General features: G+C 41.9%; 1 protein-coding gene, 1 long non-coding RNA gene and 1 pseudogene across 4 annotated transcripts in view; 1 reads left to right on the forward strand and 2 right to left on the reverse strand.

Moving 5' to 3' along the window:
• Window positions 1-18254, reverse strand: part of LOC309631279 — a 357852-nt gene that overhangs the window by 141459 nt on the left and 198139 nt on the right. The gene's annotated exons all lie outside the window — the stretch shown is intronic.
• The window catches only part of ANKRD44 (ankyrin repeat domain 44), a 323453-nt gene that overhangs the window by 113300 nt on the left and 191899 nt on the right, over window positions 1-18254 (forward strand). For both annotated transcript variants that reach the window (XM_082397319.1, XM_082397320.1), the window contains exon 3: window positions 8921-9004. In XM_082397319.1, coding sequence (XP_082253445.1) covers window positions 8921-9004 — 84 coding nt within the window. The remainder of the gene's footprint in view (window positions 1-8920; window positions 9005-18254) is intronic.
• On the reverse strand, window positions 16514-17031 carry LOC309631232 (small ribosomal subunit protein eS12 pseudogene; annotated as a pseudogene). The gene has a single exon. The product of its transcript is annotated as a small ribosomal subunit protein eS12 pseudogene (transcript).

Consider the following 18254-nt stretch of genomic DNA (forward strand, 5'->3'; position numbering starts at 1 on the left):
GACGAAACAGAACTTATTTCCCTGGAGGTTCTGTTGGGGGAAAGGTGGAAGTGTTCCAGGCACTAAAGGAAGTAACCTCAATTTCACCTGGAAACAGTAGTGTCTCGGGGCAGGAGATTTGGGCTATAAAGGAAAGTGGCGCAGGTGCTGAGCCAAATTTGAATCCAGGAACAGAGCAACATCAAAGAACTAAAAACAGTATCTGTTGTTTCCACTATATCCCTGTAAGTTGTAATTGGGGAGCCCGAGATAAATGGAGATCGGAAAGTTCTCTCCTGAGATGCCTTGGATTGTGGCGATGGTCTTCTAACTGGGTTCTCTAACTCCACTCTCCTCCTCCAATGCTCAGCCCACACTTTGGCCAGATAAGGGTTTGCAAAGACTCTGTGCCGTTTTTTTGCTCAAGACCTCCAGTTCCTGTGTGCCCAGAAGATTAGGTTAAAACTCCTTCTGCTGGCTGCATGGCACAGGGAGATCAGCTCGGTGCTTTGCGACCACCTAGAGGGGTGGGATAAGGAGGGTGGGAGGGAGATGCAAGAGGGAGGGGATATGGGGATATACGTATGCATATAGCTGATTCACTTTGTTATAAAGCAGAAACTAACACAACACTGTAAAGCAATTATACTCCAATAAAGATGTTAAACAAACAAACAAAAATCTCCTTCTGCTGGCGTGGAGCTTCCCCTAACCCAGTTATTTTTTTTTTTTTCCTAACCTCATCATCTACTATCCTCCAGCATGAAAGATATTCTCCACAGTCTCATTCAAAATCCAGCTTAATACCTACGTCTCCTTTCTGATAATTCAATCCACACGGACTGCCACCGCCCCCCCCCCCCAAGTTTGAAAGATTGTAGCTATTTGTTTTCTAACTTTTGGCAAGATTGTTTTATTGTTAGTTATTTTGTTAGGAGTGACTGTATCTAGAAATATATATACATATATCGTCACTATATGGTGTATACACGCACACATAGAATAGATATGGTAGCATTTTCCCTTAGTGAGTTGTTAGGTGTAAATTTCTCCATAGAAAGTTCATTGAAATTGAGGCAGAATTACTGGTTAAGAATTATATATAATATATTCTGTATTAATTGTATTGTATTATATTTATTGTATTGTATTAACATGACATGTGAGAGAGAGAAAGTACTAAAGTGGGAGAATCTGGAAAACTAAATCCTAGTCTCAATTTTGCCACTAACAGGCAAATCATTCGACCCCCTCACAGCTCCAAACGGGATTAATCTCCTTTATGAGAGAGCATAAAGGAGAGCATAAAGGAAAAGTATAATCGTGCTTGTTTATAATAACCTTAAATAGTAAAATTATGATTTCACGTCCCATCCAGTGGACATAAATATGCGGCACAGCTGGATTAGTCAAGAGAGATGATGTATTATTCAGGTGAGTTGCTGTTATTTTCGTTTTATAGATTAGACCCCTGAGTACAGAGAGGTTGTGCAACATTTTTGAGGTTGGCCAGGGTAAAAAAGGCCAAATCAAGCTCAGTGTGATTTTTACTCCCCTTCCTGTATGTAAACGCTTTTTTCCCCAGTGTGATGGGCCCCTCTGCTTTACTGGTGGTGTTGAGTGGGTTATAATCCCAACTTGATTTATATGCTCTGTAATTTTTAAGGAAATCTCCCTGGATCCCTTATTTTTCCTACTGTAGGATGGATGGACTTAAATGCACTTGTCTATGAAAGTTTTTGAGCTTGTTACCTCAAAATCAACACTAATCACTATCTTTATTGAGCATTGGCCCTGTACAGGAGGCACTGCATATATGATGTCATTTCTTAAACACATCTTATAAAATGGCTACAATAGCCCTATTTTGTAGATGAGGAAACTATGGCTAAGATTTAATCCCAAGTCAGTCTGATACCAAACATAGGAGGAATCTCCCTCCTATGGCAGAAAAAAAGAGGGAGATCTCAGGTATGTAAAATCAACATTGCTTCCAGATTTCCAGCTAACCGATACTGTTGTTTCATCATTTCCTTTTACCTAATCTTTTGTGAGTAACTAGTAGCAAAGTTGACATGCCTGGGTTTCATTTTCCCTCAGACCAGCTCTCCTCTGGTGAAGGTGCTAATGAGTGCTCTTAAAAAGCAGAGAAATAGCCAAGGAGGATCTCAGGAAAGGAAGGTGCGACAAAGGATGTGAATTTTCCAAAAACAATAATTGATCCTTGAATAACTATATCATAGTCAATGCCTATGTGTTATTTTCATTTTGGAAAAGGTCAGATAATTAATTTTTCCACTTTCTGATTAAATATAGTTCTTCTTTCACAATGTTTAAGTATAAAGTTAATAAATAGCTACATATAGGGAGGGTATTACTGATACTTGGAATTTTATGCTTCTTCTGTTTTTAATAATCGGAAATATTATAGACACTCTGCAGCACAGTTTGTAGGAGACATTTTCAGACATGTAGTCTTGCATTAAAAAATATTTATGAGGACTCAGTATATTTTGTACAGTTCTTAAGGGAAACAGATTTTGATTTTATGATCCTCATTGTCTTTCTATGATGGAGTGAACTTCTCCCCAAGTAGAATGATCTATATTCAGGAAGCACTCAATGGCATCCTTTCAGTGGATCACACAGCAGGAGCCACATGAGTAGAGCTAACAAGTTCTGTCCATTAAATCTAGTGACTCGAACAAATTTTTATTATCCTTTTGTAAAAATGTAAGCACTGCCTCACGCAAAAACCAGTTGTTACCTAATGAAGTGTTTCAACATGTTCATATACGTTGATGGTTTCATACGGCCAGATTATTGCTGCATCAGCTATTAGCTACTAATAACATGCTCCCATCCTGCTTTAATGACATTCTGTACTCAGAATACTTAAGTGTGGACAGATGTTTAGGAATATCATTTTTCCCTCTTGGCTATTGACTGACTCCCAACACCCACTCCTGATTAGAATGCAAGATGTTTTCTTTTAGACTTGGAGTCTTTAATTACCCAATCTAATCAGAAAAAGACAAGCAACACACCAAGAATTTGGAATGTAATGCGGGAGCATCTTCTTGGACTTCTTACCATGGACTGTATTTCCAGATGCTCAGTGACAGCATCTATCACTCTGGTTATCTTCCAAAGCCAAAGGGTTAGTAAAGAACACGCAGCTCTGACAAAGAGAAAGTGAAATGCACTCCACAGTGGTTTTAGCCAAAATCAAATTGATGGTTTCATTAGGAGATTTTGGAGGGGTGACCCACGACCTCATTGCAGGGCAGGATGGAGTGGATCCTCTAAACCAGCTGTGCTTTCTTCATAGAACCCCCGATGGGCTTTATTCCTAAACCAGTGGCATATCTGATGCCACTAGTAGCACTTTTTAAAAGTGCAGTTGAGGAAATAATTGAATTGGTTTTTCTTTTTTTTTAATTAATTAATTAATTTATTTATTTTTATGGCTGTGTTGGGTCTTAGTTTCTGTGCAAGGGCTTTCTCTAGTTGTGGCAAGCGGGGGCCACTCTTCATCGCGGTGCGCGGGCCTCTCACTATCGCGGCCTCTGTTGTTGCGGAGCACAGGCTCCAGACGCGCAGGCTCAGTAGCTGTGGCTCACGGGCCCAGCTGCTCCGCAGCATGTGGGATCCTCCCAGACCAGGGCTCGAACCCGTGTCCCCTGCATTGGCAGGCAGACTCTCAACCACTGCGCCACCAGGAAAGCCCCTGAATTGGGTTTTGCACGTGATGAAAATAATTCTTTAACACCTGGGTTTTAAATAGCTTTATTCTTACTTCCTAAAAACCTGGACCCTCAGGAATCAATAGGAAAGGTTTTAAAATTTTTGTTTTGGGATATAATAATGTTTGTGTTTACTTATTACTAAGTGCTCTCTCAGAAGCTTAAGTTCTTTTTTTTTTATATAAATTTATTTATTTTTGGCTGTGTTGGGTCTTCATTTCTGTGCGAGAGCTTTCTCTAGTTGCGGCGAGCGGGGGCCACTCTTCATCGCGGTGCGCAGGCTTCTCACTATCATGGCCTCTCTTGTTGCGGAGCATAGGCTCCAGACGCGCAGGCTCAGTAGTTGTGGCTCACGGGCCCAGTTGCTCCGCTGCATGTGGGATCTTCCCAGACCAGGGCTCGAACCCGTGTCCCCTGCATTGGCAGGCGGATTCTCAACCGCTGCACCACCAGGGAAGCCCCTTAAGTTCTTTTGTGTCTTGAATAAAGTGGATCCTCCAGCTACCTTATTACGCAACCTGAACATTTACTCTTATCTCCCAGGTAACAAATTACCATCTTGCTCCCCCTAGTGGAGCTGTAACTCTACTTCAAAGTTTGAGAACACTTATCAGTACATATTTGATTTAGCATCTTATTTTGGGGAATTGGATATTTTCCTAGTTTGTTCTCAAAGACTGAGAATAAAACAGAACAATATTGCATTGAGTGGGCTGATAGGGGATGTGGGTAGCAAAATTGGCTTTTTGCTGATAAATTTTCAGTTCCTAGTGTCAGCAAGGTTGGCTACTTCGTTCATAGTGGCTGCCAAATTCAAGCGGCTTCTGCTCTGCACTTCTGTCTTAGAGGGGTCAAATGTCATCAGCCTGGCAGACAGTCACCTCTAGAAGGCAGCTGTTAACACTCCTGGCAAAGATGGTAGAGTGCTGGGAGTTGGTGATATTGAAAGACAGGGACTGGTCCCATCTGAATGTTGACTCCCACTTGGGCCATTGGTCAAGTAGGCCCAGGAAGTATCCTTCTACCTTCTCGATCTACATGAGGGACTGTGCCAATATCCACAGCACATGGCAGTCATTTCCAGTGTACAGCTGCTAAACATGCTAAAAAAATTCCAGTAATTGAAGCTGAAATTACTGTACATCTCTTCTTAAGAATTTAAGTTTCTTTAGGGAATGATAACCAATGGTTTCACCGCATCAGAATCTCTTTTTCCTGCCACTATTTGTTTTTCAGAACTTTGACCCTTGTAATAAATTTGTGTTTATTCAAATTTGCACACAAAGCACTCCTATTTTGTATATGCTAGCGTTGAAATGTGTGAAACTTCTAAAAAATTTTTGTACATGCCAAGGCTTAGGACTCTGTTCTTTTGCAAGTAAGGCCTTATCAAGGTCAAGGCAAAAGGTGTAAAAGATACAGTGATCGCCAAATTAATAGTCAACAGAATATAAGTACTTGGTACTTATGAGCAAGAATACTGTATTTAGAATATCCCCCCCTTTCTTTCTTTTTTTTTTTTTTTTAAAGAAATTCACGTTCTTTTATTTATTTATTTATGACTGTGTTGAGTCTTCATTTCTGTGTGAGGGCTTCCTCTAGTTGCGGCAAGTGGGGACCACTCTTCATCGCGGTGCGCAGGCCTCTCACCATCGCGGACTATCTTGTTGCGGAGCACAGGCTCCAGACGCGCAGGCTCAGTAATTGTGGCTCACGGGCCCAGTTGCTCCGCGGCATGTGGGATCTTCCCAGACCAGGGCTCGAACCCGTGTCCCCTGCATTGGCAGGCAGATTCTCAACCACTGCGCCACCAGGGAAGCACCCCCCCCCCCTTTCTTAAAATCATGTAATAGCGACAGTATTTAGAAATATTTTTCAAAGTATTTATTCTCAGGGCAAGTATTTACCTAGGGAAAAATAAACGAGCAGGATCCGATTAAAATCCCAACAAAAGGGAATGCCAAAGTGTTCTATGGACATGTTTTATTTGGGAGTGTGGAGAAAAAAAAGAAACACCCGTACTGGTTTTTTTTTTTTTTTTTAAATACCACTGGCTCAAGAGTTACAGAAATTTAGTTCAAGAACTACATCCATGCAAACACACGGCTTCCGTTCAAGCAAAGCATGTACCTGTGAATTTCCGGTTTGGAATCTCATAATGCCTGGATTAACAATTGTGAAGACAATGATGTCACAGTGGCCGCACAGCCCAGCTGGGGTGGAGATGTCCATTTAGCAAGACTTCGGGCTTTGGGGAACCGGCAGTTTTCTATTCCACAGGGAGTATGAGGGATTCGTGCGTGAATCAGCATGTATCTCTGTGTATACACACATGAATGTAGATACAGATGTGTACATGTGCAAATGTACGCAGGTACATGTGGGTATATTCATGTATGTATGTGACTGCAGCTTTGGAAGAGTTACAGCAATGGCTCAGCTTCTTCCCCAATGGATGCTAGGAATTCTGGGTGTTGACAGTGCTTCCCAAAGCAGCTTTTAGCTGAGGGAAGCTGGGAGGCATTGGGGAAGTGTGCATACCATTCTCTGCTGGGAATTCTCTGCACTGATGATACCCTTCCAGCAGTCTGAGAGACCAGGGCTGGGAAGCTCCACATACCACTCCCTGAAGAAGGACTGTGCTGGCATCTTTGTCTGGCAGCATTACAGGGTGGCTCTCCTTGGGAACATTCCAGCCATAGCTTGGAACCCTTGTCTTTCTTGAGGGGTGTGAGGACTGAATATCGTCACGCATTCCTTAGACTCATGAGTGAAGAGAGGCTTTGCTTACCTAGCTCTGTTTCCTTAAAGTGACTAACTAGTGGTGCATTAAACTGGGATGGGTTTGTGTCTCAGAATCTTAACTTCTCAACTGTTGATTGACCACTGTTGACTCAACACTAAAATCTTGTCTGCCTCTGCTTGTCATCCCATTGTTATTGGGGTTTGTTATTTGCTTTCTCTTAAGTTTCAAAAAGGTGGAAAAGTATACACAGGCATTTGACCACAAGCAGAGCAGATAGAGAATTATGAAATAGATACACAAGATTCAATATTTTTGTTGAAATCCTGACTTTGTGTGACTGCCTGTTTTACATGAAATATGGTCCTTGCCATGGGGCAGATAGCTTGGAGACGTGGTTAGCAGATAGTCAGCAAGTGTGGGAAGGAAGTCCTTGTCTTGGGCAGAGTACCAGCTGACACCAAACTAGTCAAACTTGCATTCTTTTCAAGACTTCTTTCCTGCTACTTAATTGTTGGCAATTTGAGAAACTATCTTTGAATCATACACCTTGGCAAGAAGGTAGGATTAAGAGAATATTGGGGACAAAAAAGAGATACAAATGTCCACTCGCTGGAAACTTCGATGGCAGAGGGAAGACTGTGGACAAATTCCTGGCATATGGAAATATTTATCTGCAATTTAACATTTTTTATATAATGTTTCCTCAGGGAATCTTACTATATTCCTACTGACAATACTTATATTGGTCCCCCCAGATAACAAGGAACACCATCAAAACATGTAAGAGAGGCAACAGGAAGGTAAAAAAGAGAAAAGAAAGTTTGTAGGGAAAATCAGAACTTGGAGTCTCACATAGATTGCACAGGGAGAGGTTGAGGCAGATAACGCTAACCTCGTCACCTTAGGCCAGTGCTCTCCAGTTCCCAAGAACTAAGTGGGTGTTTATTAAAAATCTAGGTTCTCAGATCCCACCCCAGAATCTCCAGGGAAGGGATCTGGGAATACAGTTTTAACAAGCATCTCAGGTGATTCTTACCATCAGACAAGTTTGAGAAACTGCCATCATCCTATTGCCTACTAGGACTGAAATATTTCCAAAAGTTGTAAGTAAGTGTGTGTGTGTGTGTGTGTGTGTGTGTGTGTGTGTGTGTGTTATTGCCAAGGTTTTTAAAGTTTGAAAAAAAATAGTCAAATAGCCTGTACTGGCATCATAAACATTTCTTAGTGAAAACATCTGTTATTTGTGTAGGGTTGTAGAGTTACAGAGGGTTTTCCCATATATTATCTCATTTGTTCCTAATACCAACCATTTGAAGGGCTGGGCAGCGAAGATCATGTTCGGCCCCAGATTACACATGGGAAGTGGGCACCACATGTAGCTGGCAAGTGGCAGAACTGGCTTTGAACAGGATCCTTTACCATGTGGGCAAGCCCAACACCAACCTCTGAGCCCACGCCTTTTCCTCTTTTCCCCCCACATCCTGGTCACCAGGTTGATGGCAGCATTTGTAACATGGATTTGCATACCCACACCTTTGCACACCACGATCCCTCTGCCTACATGTCCTTCCTTCCCTGTCTGCACACTCAAACCCATTCATTAAGGTGCCCTCCATGAAGCTTTTCTGGATACTCTTCTCACCCTACCACCCAAGCAGAGACAGTTTCTCTTTCGGCCGGGTTTCCATCAAGCTTTACAAATCCTTCTACCATATGTTGGGTCTTGTTTAATATAGGTGAGTTCAACGATACCTGCTCAGTAATGCCTCCCTTCTTGCTCCCCACCCCGCCATTGTACCACTTACTTTATTTTTTAAAATTTTTATTTATTTATTTATTTTTTATTCTACTACAGATGACAAACAGTAATGTTAGCGTTGAATAACCACTTACTTTAAGTAGATGGGAAGTAATCACCTCTAAAACACTCAGTGCTTGTTGGCTAAAGCTATGGGAAGCATTCAGGAATGATTTAAAGGGTTGTCCAAACATTGACAAAGAAGTGTTCAGGAGGCCAGAAACGTGGCCATTAACATCCTCTAGGAACAGAATTGTTTAAAGGGACCAGGGAACATTGTCTAATGAGAGATGGCGGAAGGACAGGGGACTCTATGCACAAAAGCATAGATTTGGTAGTTTCCTTGATAGGTAATTTAAGGGCCTTTCAAGGACATCTCCAACTAGGGGTGATTTTCATGTTATGCTCATAGCCCCAGGTTAGATGCGACTGTCTGTCATGGCTTTCAAATCATATTATAGTTAATTCTTTATGCAAATACACCCCCTACTAGACTTCAAGTGAGGGTGAGCCTGAGCCATATTCATCTTTGTCTGCCAATTGATAATTGTTGAATAAACTTTTTGGGGAACATATCTTCTAGCCATCTGCATCTGAATGCAATCCAATTATTTAATTATAGTTCTAATTCAAATTCTCCTGTGTTTACAGCCACCATTGGTCCAAGCAATCTTCAGCGGTGATCCAGAGGAGATACGGATGCTCATCTACAAAACGGAAGATGTGAATGCTCTGGTAGGAGATGCTCTGGCTTTGCCGGCTCAGATCCTCTTAACCTTTTCTGTGCCATGGACCTCTTTGGTGTCTGGTGAAAGCCCTGTCCTGCTTCTCAGAATTCTGTTTTTAAATGCACTAAATAAAATATATAGGGTTCAAATGGAAATCAATTATATTGAAATTCAGTTATCAAATCAAATTTTTCCTACAATAATATATGTGTTTATCAGTACATTTAAATGGCAAGATACAGTAGGAGATCTAATAGTGACCATAATTTAAAAATAGTGGTGAGCCTGATGAATATTTTGTGCTACCTGCTACCACTCTAATGTGGTATGAATGTGATTTCTGCTGACACTGCTGAGGTTTGCTGCCCGCATTCATAATGCGAAGAAACGTGAAGTTTCCATTAGAAGTTAGTGAAAATAGAGACAGAAAATGTGTACCTCTAGAACCCTTGCCCTACAGCAGGGATGGACAAACTATGCTCTGTCACCTGTTTTCGTACAGACTACCAGCTAAGAATGGTTTTTATTTTTTAAATAGCCGAAAAAAGAATGAAAAAAGAATATTTTGTGACACAGGAAAACTCGATGAAATTCAAATTCTGATATCTACAAGTAAAGTTTGGTTGGAATACGGGCAGCGCAGCTTTCGTATTGCAGCAGCAGAGTTGAGTCGCTGTGACAGAGACAGTATGTGGCCTGAAAAGCCAAAAATATTCACTCTCTGGCCCTTTAGAGGGAAATTTTGCTGCCCTCTGCTCTGGAGGGTCCATGAACCTGGGATCAGTGGATGGACTTGGCATTCTGTGTGCACCCTGAAATCGTATGTAATATGTGTGTGCACTTGTGGACATATTTTTTTCTGTGAAAGGGTCAAGGCATTTCATCAAATTCTTAAACGGGTCTATGACCCCCCAAAGATTAAGAACCACTGGATCTGGAAGTTCTTGAAATAAAGAAACCTGCAATGAAGAAAGGTGAAAAGAGTTAGTCATTTACCCTGTTAATAGTTTTCTAGACCTAGATTAAACAGGCAATTATGTACAGTACATGCTACTAATTTTCTTAATGTAACTCAATTACTTAAGTGCTCCAGTCCATCGGGGAGAGGAGTTTTCTTTGAAGTCTCTAGTGTTCGGCAGGCACAACAGAGTCAGACACGTCAGGGTAAGAAGAGCTTTGCCACCGGGAAATGAATTCTGTCTGAGGTTGCATCTCTATCCAGTCGGCTGAATGCTTTATTCAGAAGGCGAGTCATTGGTGCAGCCATTGTTCTGTGGCAGTGTAGGTTGCCGTGGCTTTTTGAAAAAGCTTTGGGCCGCTTCTCGCCAGCTGGCACTGAAAACAACGGAGCAATGTGCTGTGACATTTTTGCAAGGTAAGCACAGGTGAGGACAGGGCCAGACTACTTGAGAAGGCAGTTGGGCCCTTGTGCAGGGCCTGCGGGGCCCTGTACTTCTGAGAGGAGGCAAGGCAAGGAAGCTGATCATCTATTGTTCTGACATCACCATAATTTGCCCAGCCTGTTTTGTGGCTTTTCCTGATGATCGTGAGCAAACAGGACTTTTGTTCAGTCACACATCCCAAGAAAGATTGTACTGTCCTCTGAATGGCCTTTATTTCTCCTTAGGAAAGTGACAAACGGCCGCTGGCTGGTAAAGATTAGGGGAGCTTAACTTGCGTTGTCACCTAACTGTGTGACTGAATTAGAGAGGTTTACTCCTGAACACGTAGATTCCTAAGTGTCTGATGGCTCAAACATAGGAGAAGGTTGATTCTCTTATGAACAGATTAGAGGGGTGGCTCTTTTCCACATAGAGTCCCAGGTATCAACATGTAGCTTCTAAGGTCACTCAAGGGGTTTGTCTCTAGTCCAACCAGAAGGGAAAAAAGAGTGTGGAGGCAAAGCATGGGAGGATTTTTATGGGTCCGCTTGGCAGTGACTTAATCACTTCCACCCACGTCCCACTGCCCAGAACTCAGTCACGTGCCAAACTTACCTACAAGGGAGGTTGGGAAATTAGTGTAGCTGTGGCCCCAAAGAGTCAGAGAACAGGGACTTGGGTGAACAATTAGCAATTTTGGCCACACCAATTTTTGGTCTTAGATAATTCTAGGGAATACCTCTTACTTGTCTGTACAGTGTCTTGTTCATTCGACAGTTATTTACTGAGTTCAGACCCTGTGTTAGGTGCTAGGGATACAGCAGTGAGAAGATAGCTCTTTCCCTCATGAGCTTACATCATGGCAGAGAAGGCAACAAATGAGAAATCACACCTTGGTGTATTTCTGAGGGAAAATCCAGGACACTATGTAGGGGCCTATTCATGAGGGACTAATGAGACTACTGAGGAAGTTGATTTGTATTTGTAGCCTGTTGGATGTGTGGCAGCAGAAAAGGGTGGGATAAAGGGAAGGAGAGGAATAAATGAATGAATGAGTGGTTGAATGAGTGAATGAACACGCACAAGGGGGGCCTGAGTTCCTTATGTTGATCGTGGCTTTTCTGGGTCCACAGCCCCTTTCCACCACTCTCACCTCTTAAGACTCCCTCTTCATGTCTCCCGTTCCCTTCTCTCAGGTGAGCGTAAAGATCATTTGCTCCCCTACTCTGTTATCAGGTGTGTTGGAGACACTGAGCTGTCCTCTTCATCTCATGATTTTCCTTTGCCAACACTCCGTAGGGATCAGTCACAGGGACTGTTTGTGGGAGGTGGATTAGGCAGTTTAGGGGAAGTGGTTGTTAATAAAGGGCATAGGGAGGTGGAAGATAAATAAGGATTAGAAATCTAAGCCTAGAGTTTCATTTTAGGATAGAAGAGAGGCTGCTCCAGTACATTTCAGTGTCAAGGAAGGGAAATAAATCGTGGAGGAGCCTCTTGTTAGTGGGAAGACAGTATTTGTCTTCCCTTCTCACCTTTTGCTTTTCTCTCTTTATCCCTATTTATTCACTTGATTCTTCCTTTCTGCCCTAGGTTCTGACTTTTTTGCCTTCTTTTTTCTTCCCCACCTTTCTGTATCTTTTGATGGGTTGCCTGTTCTTTGGTATAAATACTCTTTGATTAGCTGATCCTGATAGAGGAACAGTCTCATCCAGCTTTGCCTCTCTGTGTTTTTCCAAACTTTACTTCCCAGTAGTAGTATTCATGGACCCTATGCATCAACCAAACCAAATTACTCAACCCACTGGTATTTTATTCTTTTCTCACTTCTCCACTGTTCCGATCCCAGCTCTCCTTCCAGGCCTACTACTTCCTCTGGTAAGTTGGCCTGATTCTCAACTTCCTTTCTGCTGCCTTCTGTGCCACCTCCCAACTCCCATAGCTCTTTGCACCTCACTGATCACTTTACTTGAGTTGTTTATGTCTGTGTTTTACTTTTGAGAAACTATGTGTTTGATGACATGATTGCTGTGTCATTCATTCTCATTTGCTCAGTGGCTCAGTCCAGTCCTTGCAACACTTGCTGAGTGAATGACTAAGCCTGCTTTATTACTTATGTTGAGCCAGTTTGTGGTTGCCTATTTTTCATTTCTGCCAACGAGGACAAGTTGCCAAATAGTTCTGGCTTAGTTAGTGGCCCTCAGTTCTCAGTTGTAAGATTGAAAGTTCTCTTCATAAGATTGAAAATCTGTAGATAGATTTGAGGAGCCACTGAAGGATCGGGAAGGGTACTCTGAGTCTTTTTTGTGGTTTCTCTGGCCGGTGGCATGCCAGGGGCTGGAAAGGTGGGAAGACAGTTATATGTTCTGAGAAAGCCATTGAAGTTGACCCAGCTGTAGCTGATAATAGAAAGATTTAGAAGCCTCCATCAGACTAATTAAATTGAGGTGGAGCATGTGAAGTCTAAATGAATGCAGAGAGTCTGAAAGCCAAAATTTGAACTCAGTAAAGGCATTTTGGGGATTATGTCCTGACAACATGACATCAATAGACCATTTTACCACGCACCGCACTGAAACAAGGACAGAGACAAATCGGTGCCTGTCAATAGTGAGTGGTGAAGACAGGGAAGGAACCATGCCCATTGAGGAATGGCTGAAGAAACTGGTGATGTTTTAGACTTGGGAAGGACAGGAGAACTGTCTGAAATAGTTCAAGCACTGTCAAGTTAAAGTGGAGCTCTTCTTATATGTCTCGTGGTTGTCAGCTGCAGAAAATAAGATTTCAGGTCAAAATATAAGAAATAACTTCATAGAACTGTCTAAAGAAGTAATGAGTTGACTTGACAAGTATTAAGTTCCCTGAAAGACCACTAGACTAGAGATTCTAAAGGTAGCTAGTAGTAGTAACACACATTGCCCCACTCTCCTGTCTTGTGCCCTTGGCTGGCATTGCTAATGGTTCATGACCTCTTTTTCCCCTCTTAGTCTTAAAGGCCTAAATTCCTTCTCAGGACAGCACTATTAAATTGGAATTGGCCTATAAATTGAAATCTTCTTCCCATGCCTGGACTAGGTGACGTTTACAGTCTCTTAAAACTGTGAAAAACTACAATTCTAAGATTTGTAAGTCCCACGCGATAGCAAACCCATGGAGTTTATTTCATTTTTAAAGTATCACTAACAGATAATGAACACACACACACATATACACACACACAAAATCATTGTCATACTAAATAAAATTCGCAATAATTCCTCAGTATCACCTAATATCCAGTGCATATTCAATTTTATTTTGTCCCAATAGTTTATCAGAAATGCCTTTTCACAGTTGGGTTGTCCCTGTGTTGATTATTTTAATGCATCTATTTTATACAAAAAAAAAAAAAAAGATTTTTCCAAGCAGTTAATGTTTATTATTTGCCATAATAGGAGCTGGCCCAAGTATATTGGTGCATTTTGCTTACTCTCTTCAGTTCCAGGGTAGGAAGGGATGATGTGTGCATCTACTAGAATAAATCTTGAGATGAAAGCTAAGCTTATGTTAGCAAAGTACTTAAAGTGAAAAAAGGGAAGAAAAGCATTAAAGCTGTGGTTCTTGACTACGGACAGTAATTCAGGGGATGGTGGCCTGCTAGTCTCAAGATCCAAGTGAGAAAAAAGAAACTGTATCAACATTGTATGATGAGGGGATTTTTTTCAATAAATAAGACAAATTATCAATAGTAAATTTATAATTTGTTCTCATGTGTGTGTTACTATACGTACAAAAAATACACCATACATAGTTACAAAAAAATTTTTTATGATTAGAACTTTTAAGATCTACTTTCTTAGCAACTTTCAAATGTGCAATACAGTATTATTAACTATGGTTACCATGCTGTACATTACATCCACATGACTTATTTATTTTATAACTGGAAATTTGCGTTATTTCTTTTAAAAATAGAATATATTTTTTGAATCCATCCAGAAGGCTGCAGTCTGACTCTACCTAAAGAACTTTGAGTGATAAATTTAATGTCCTCTCTAAACTTTTCTCAGCTTCATTCTATCATGTCATGAGAACATGAGAAATACAAACTGTAGAGCACGGGCTTTTAAACTTCTAGATTTTTGTGTATTTTCCCTCACCTACATATATCTTACTTGATTTTTTCTTTTTTAATGAGGAATTTGATATGAGGGATAAAGACTTGAGGTGTTTTGTTAGCTTAGAGACCTGTACACCCTCTAAATTAGACCTAAATCAGAAACTGCTGGGAGCAAGGAGGCTGCAAGCAAGGGTAGGGGGACAACCCCCAAAGCAAAGTTCCATAAATACAGAAGCACACTGTCACTGGGGGTGATGACCCTCTCAACTCTCACTGAATGTTCCTGCACAAGAATGCAGGCGCAGCGTGGCCCAGACTTAAGTTTTTAAGAGAAAATACAGGAAGTCTCTAAATTGTTAAATGTTGGTTCCAAAAAAATGATCCAACATCATTCAGGCCAAAGAAAACACATCTGTGGGCCAAATCCAGCTTGCCGGCCACCGTTTTGCTAACTGTGGATGAGATTGGCAAATATTTAACAGTTAAGGTTTCTCTGGCCACCTGCATCTGGAAATCTAAAGCATGGTCCTGAAGCAGAGGGTCCGGGGTTCTGGGGAGAGCAGTGACTCGTGTTCTGCAAGCATGGACAGCACTTCTGGCTCCCTGGCCCATGGGTAGGCTGGCAGCCCCTTCACAGCTCTGGGAGGGGTGCTTTTTGTCTTGAGGGTAGGTGCCCATCTCTCAGCGTATGCCAGGCAATACTGTCACCCTGCTCCTTGTTGGACCACTGCCCAGGATGTGGGGCTGTGGTTTGGAAGCCATGACCTGTGTCCTGTAGAGAATGATTCATGAACTCCAGACGGCTCTGAGCAAGCTGCAGCGATGTGGCTTCAGGGCATTTACGATGTGTGAAGGCAGGTCTGGTTAGCATCATTCCTAATTGCCCTCCGGGGCGCTTAGCAGCTGAGGCCCCATTTCTCCAGCGCTGGCCTTGGAGGCCAGAAAGCCATCCTCCATGAAAGAGAAATCTTATAAGGGTATTTGACGTGCACCCTCCAGATAGTAGAGATGGGTATTTTGGAGCTATGGAAAAATTCCAAGTATAATGGCATTAGTATTATTTTACAGTTGCTAGACATTTTTACAGCACAAAAAAGTCTTGAATTAAAAGATGTACTTTGTAAATAGCTTGAAAATGTGAACATCTCTAGGATAAAGGGTTATGGTTTTCCACGTTAGCTGTTAAGTTTGGGGGAAGGATGAAAATGTGAATAAATGAGCTACATCATTCTCAGATGGAAAGAAGACTCACTTGTTAGAAATTAATGTATAAATTCAGTGCATTTGATTTTGGTGGTAAGACTTGGATTGGGGAAACTTGACAAGATCATTCTAAACTTTATCCAGAGGAATAAATATATGAGGAAACTCTTGAAAAAGAAAATCGGTGAGGAGAGAATTTCACCAAATATAGTAAAACAAATTACAAAAGTATAGAAATTAAAACAATGTGTTACTGGCATAGGAATGGACAATCAAATCAGTGAAACAGATATAGTGAGTCCAGAATTAGACTCAAGTGTATATGGTCATTTGGTATAAAATATAGGAAGCATTTGAAACTACTAGAATGAGATGGATTATCTAATAAATGGTGTTGAGACAACTGGCTGGTAAAAAGCTGAATCCTTCCCTAATTTCTTATACCAAGATAAATTCTAGAGGTAGAAAATAAAAAGATGAAAGTAATGGAATACAAGGGAGGGAAATACTTTTTTTTTGGAGGAACAAGAGCCCAGTTTTTTGTTTTTTTAATTAATTTATTTATTTATTTTTGGCTGTGTTGGGTCTTCGTTTCTGTGCGAGGGCTTTCTCTAGTTGCGGCGAGCGGGGGCCACTCTTCATCACGGTGCGCGGGCCTCTCACTGTTGCGGCCTCTCTTGTTGCGGAGCACAGGTTCCAGACGCGCAGGCTCAGTAGTTGTGGCTCACGGGCCCAGTTGCTCCGCGGCATGTGGGATCTTCCCAGACCAGGGCTCGAACCCGTGTCCCCTGCATTGGCAGGCAGACTCTCAACCACTGTGCCACCAGGGAAGCCCAGAGCCCAGTTTTTTTATTTGATCATTTCTTGCATTTGAAGTACTCCTCGATGACATCCTTGGCCTGAGACTCTTTGCCATAGTCCTTGACCACCACACAGCTGCAGCCAACCACTTTGCGGGGTTTTCCCTCTCTGTCAGTCTTACAGAGGCCTGCCCATTCCCCTGGTTTCTTGTCGTCATCAACCTTAATCAGGTTGATCTGGTGCTCAGCACAAAGGGCCTCCACCAACTTGACATACATAGGCTTGTCACAGTTGGATGCAAGCACACAGAGATGGGCTTGGCGCTTGTCTAAGGCTTTGGCGGCTTCGCGAATTCCACGTGCTAGGCCATCGTGGATGAGGGCGGTCTTCAGCACCTCTTGCAGAGCAGTATTAACGTCCATTACACCTCCAGCAGCAATGCCTTCCTCGGCCATGGCGGTGGGTTACGGGTGGAGCCGAATCTTGAGTGCACCCAGGCCTCCGCCTCCGTGCGGCTCCGCGGCGGCAGGGAAAGAGGGGAAATACTTTTTTAATCCTGGTGTGAGGGAGGACTTTCTAAGCATAATAGCAAAGATAGACATCATAATGGAAAAGATACCTTTGAATATATAAAAACTGTAAACTTCTGTATATTAAATCTCCGTAAACAAGGTTAAAAGATAAACTAAAGGTATGTACAATATATGTGGAAAGTGTTAATGTTCCTCATATATATAAAGAACTCTTGCAAATTATTTAGGAAAAGATAAACACCCAAATAGAGAAATGGGCAAAGAATATGCAGAGGCCACTCACCAAAGAAACTGTATATAGCCAACACGTATATGAAAGGGTGTCCAGTCTCAATTTCACCTGAGATCTAAGAATTCATATGACAGCCATACGGTGCCATTATTTACTTGTCAAATCAGCAAAGATGAAAATAAGATCTCAAGGAGGGTGTAGACAAAGGGACACTTTGATGCCTTTTTGGGGAAAGTGTGATTTGTACTAGCCTTTGGAGGGCAGTTTGACATCTGTATCAACATTCAACAGAGTATATCCTTTGACAGAACAGTACCACGCTGGGGAATTTACCCTAAGGGAAATCACTGGACAACTATATATACAAAAAATGCTTGTTGTTCTGTGGTTTATAATAACAGGAGATTAGAAATTACCAGTAGTTTATTTCTGAAATATGTTACAGTATATCCATATGTGGTAATATCATACCATCTTTTAAAGGGGTGATTTGTATCAATTTTTACCTATTACATATATTTATTGATGGGTGAGATCTTCAAGGTCTATTTTTTTTTTTTTTTTGGCTGTATTGGGTCTTCGTTGCTGTACACGGGCTTTTCTCTAATTGCAGCGAGCGGGGGCTACTCTTCGTTGCAGTGTGCAGGCTTCTCATTGCGCTGGCTTCTCTTGTTGTGGAGCACGGGCTCTAGGTGCGTGGGCTTCAGTAGTTGTGGCACGCAGGCTCAGTAGTTGTGGCGCACGGGCTTAGTTGCTCCGCGGCATGTGGGATCTTCCCGGACCAGGGATCGAACCCGTGTCCCCTGCGTTGGCAGGCGGATTCTTAACCACTGCGCCACCAGGGAAGTCCCTCAAGATATATTTTTGAGTGAAACAGCCAGTTGCTAAACAGCATATGTCATGTGTGCATATAAGATTAAGAAGAGGTCCAAAAGGTTAATTATGGTTGAACCTGGGTAGTAGGATTTCCGCTGTTTTCTTTATTCCTTTGTGTGCTATTAAGATTTTTT

The sequence above is a fragment of the Balaenoptera borealis genome (genome assembly GCF_965194805.1).
Source record: "Balaenoptera borealis genome assembly, chromosome: 6".
Taxonomy (NCBI): Eukaryota; Metazoa; Chordata; class Mammalia; order Artiodactyla; family Balaenopteridae; genus Balaenoptera; species Balaenoptera borealis.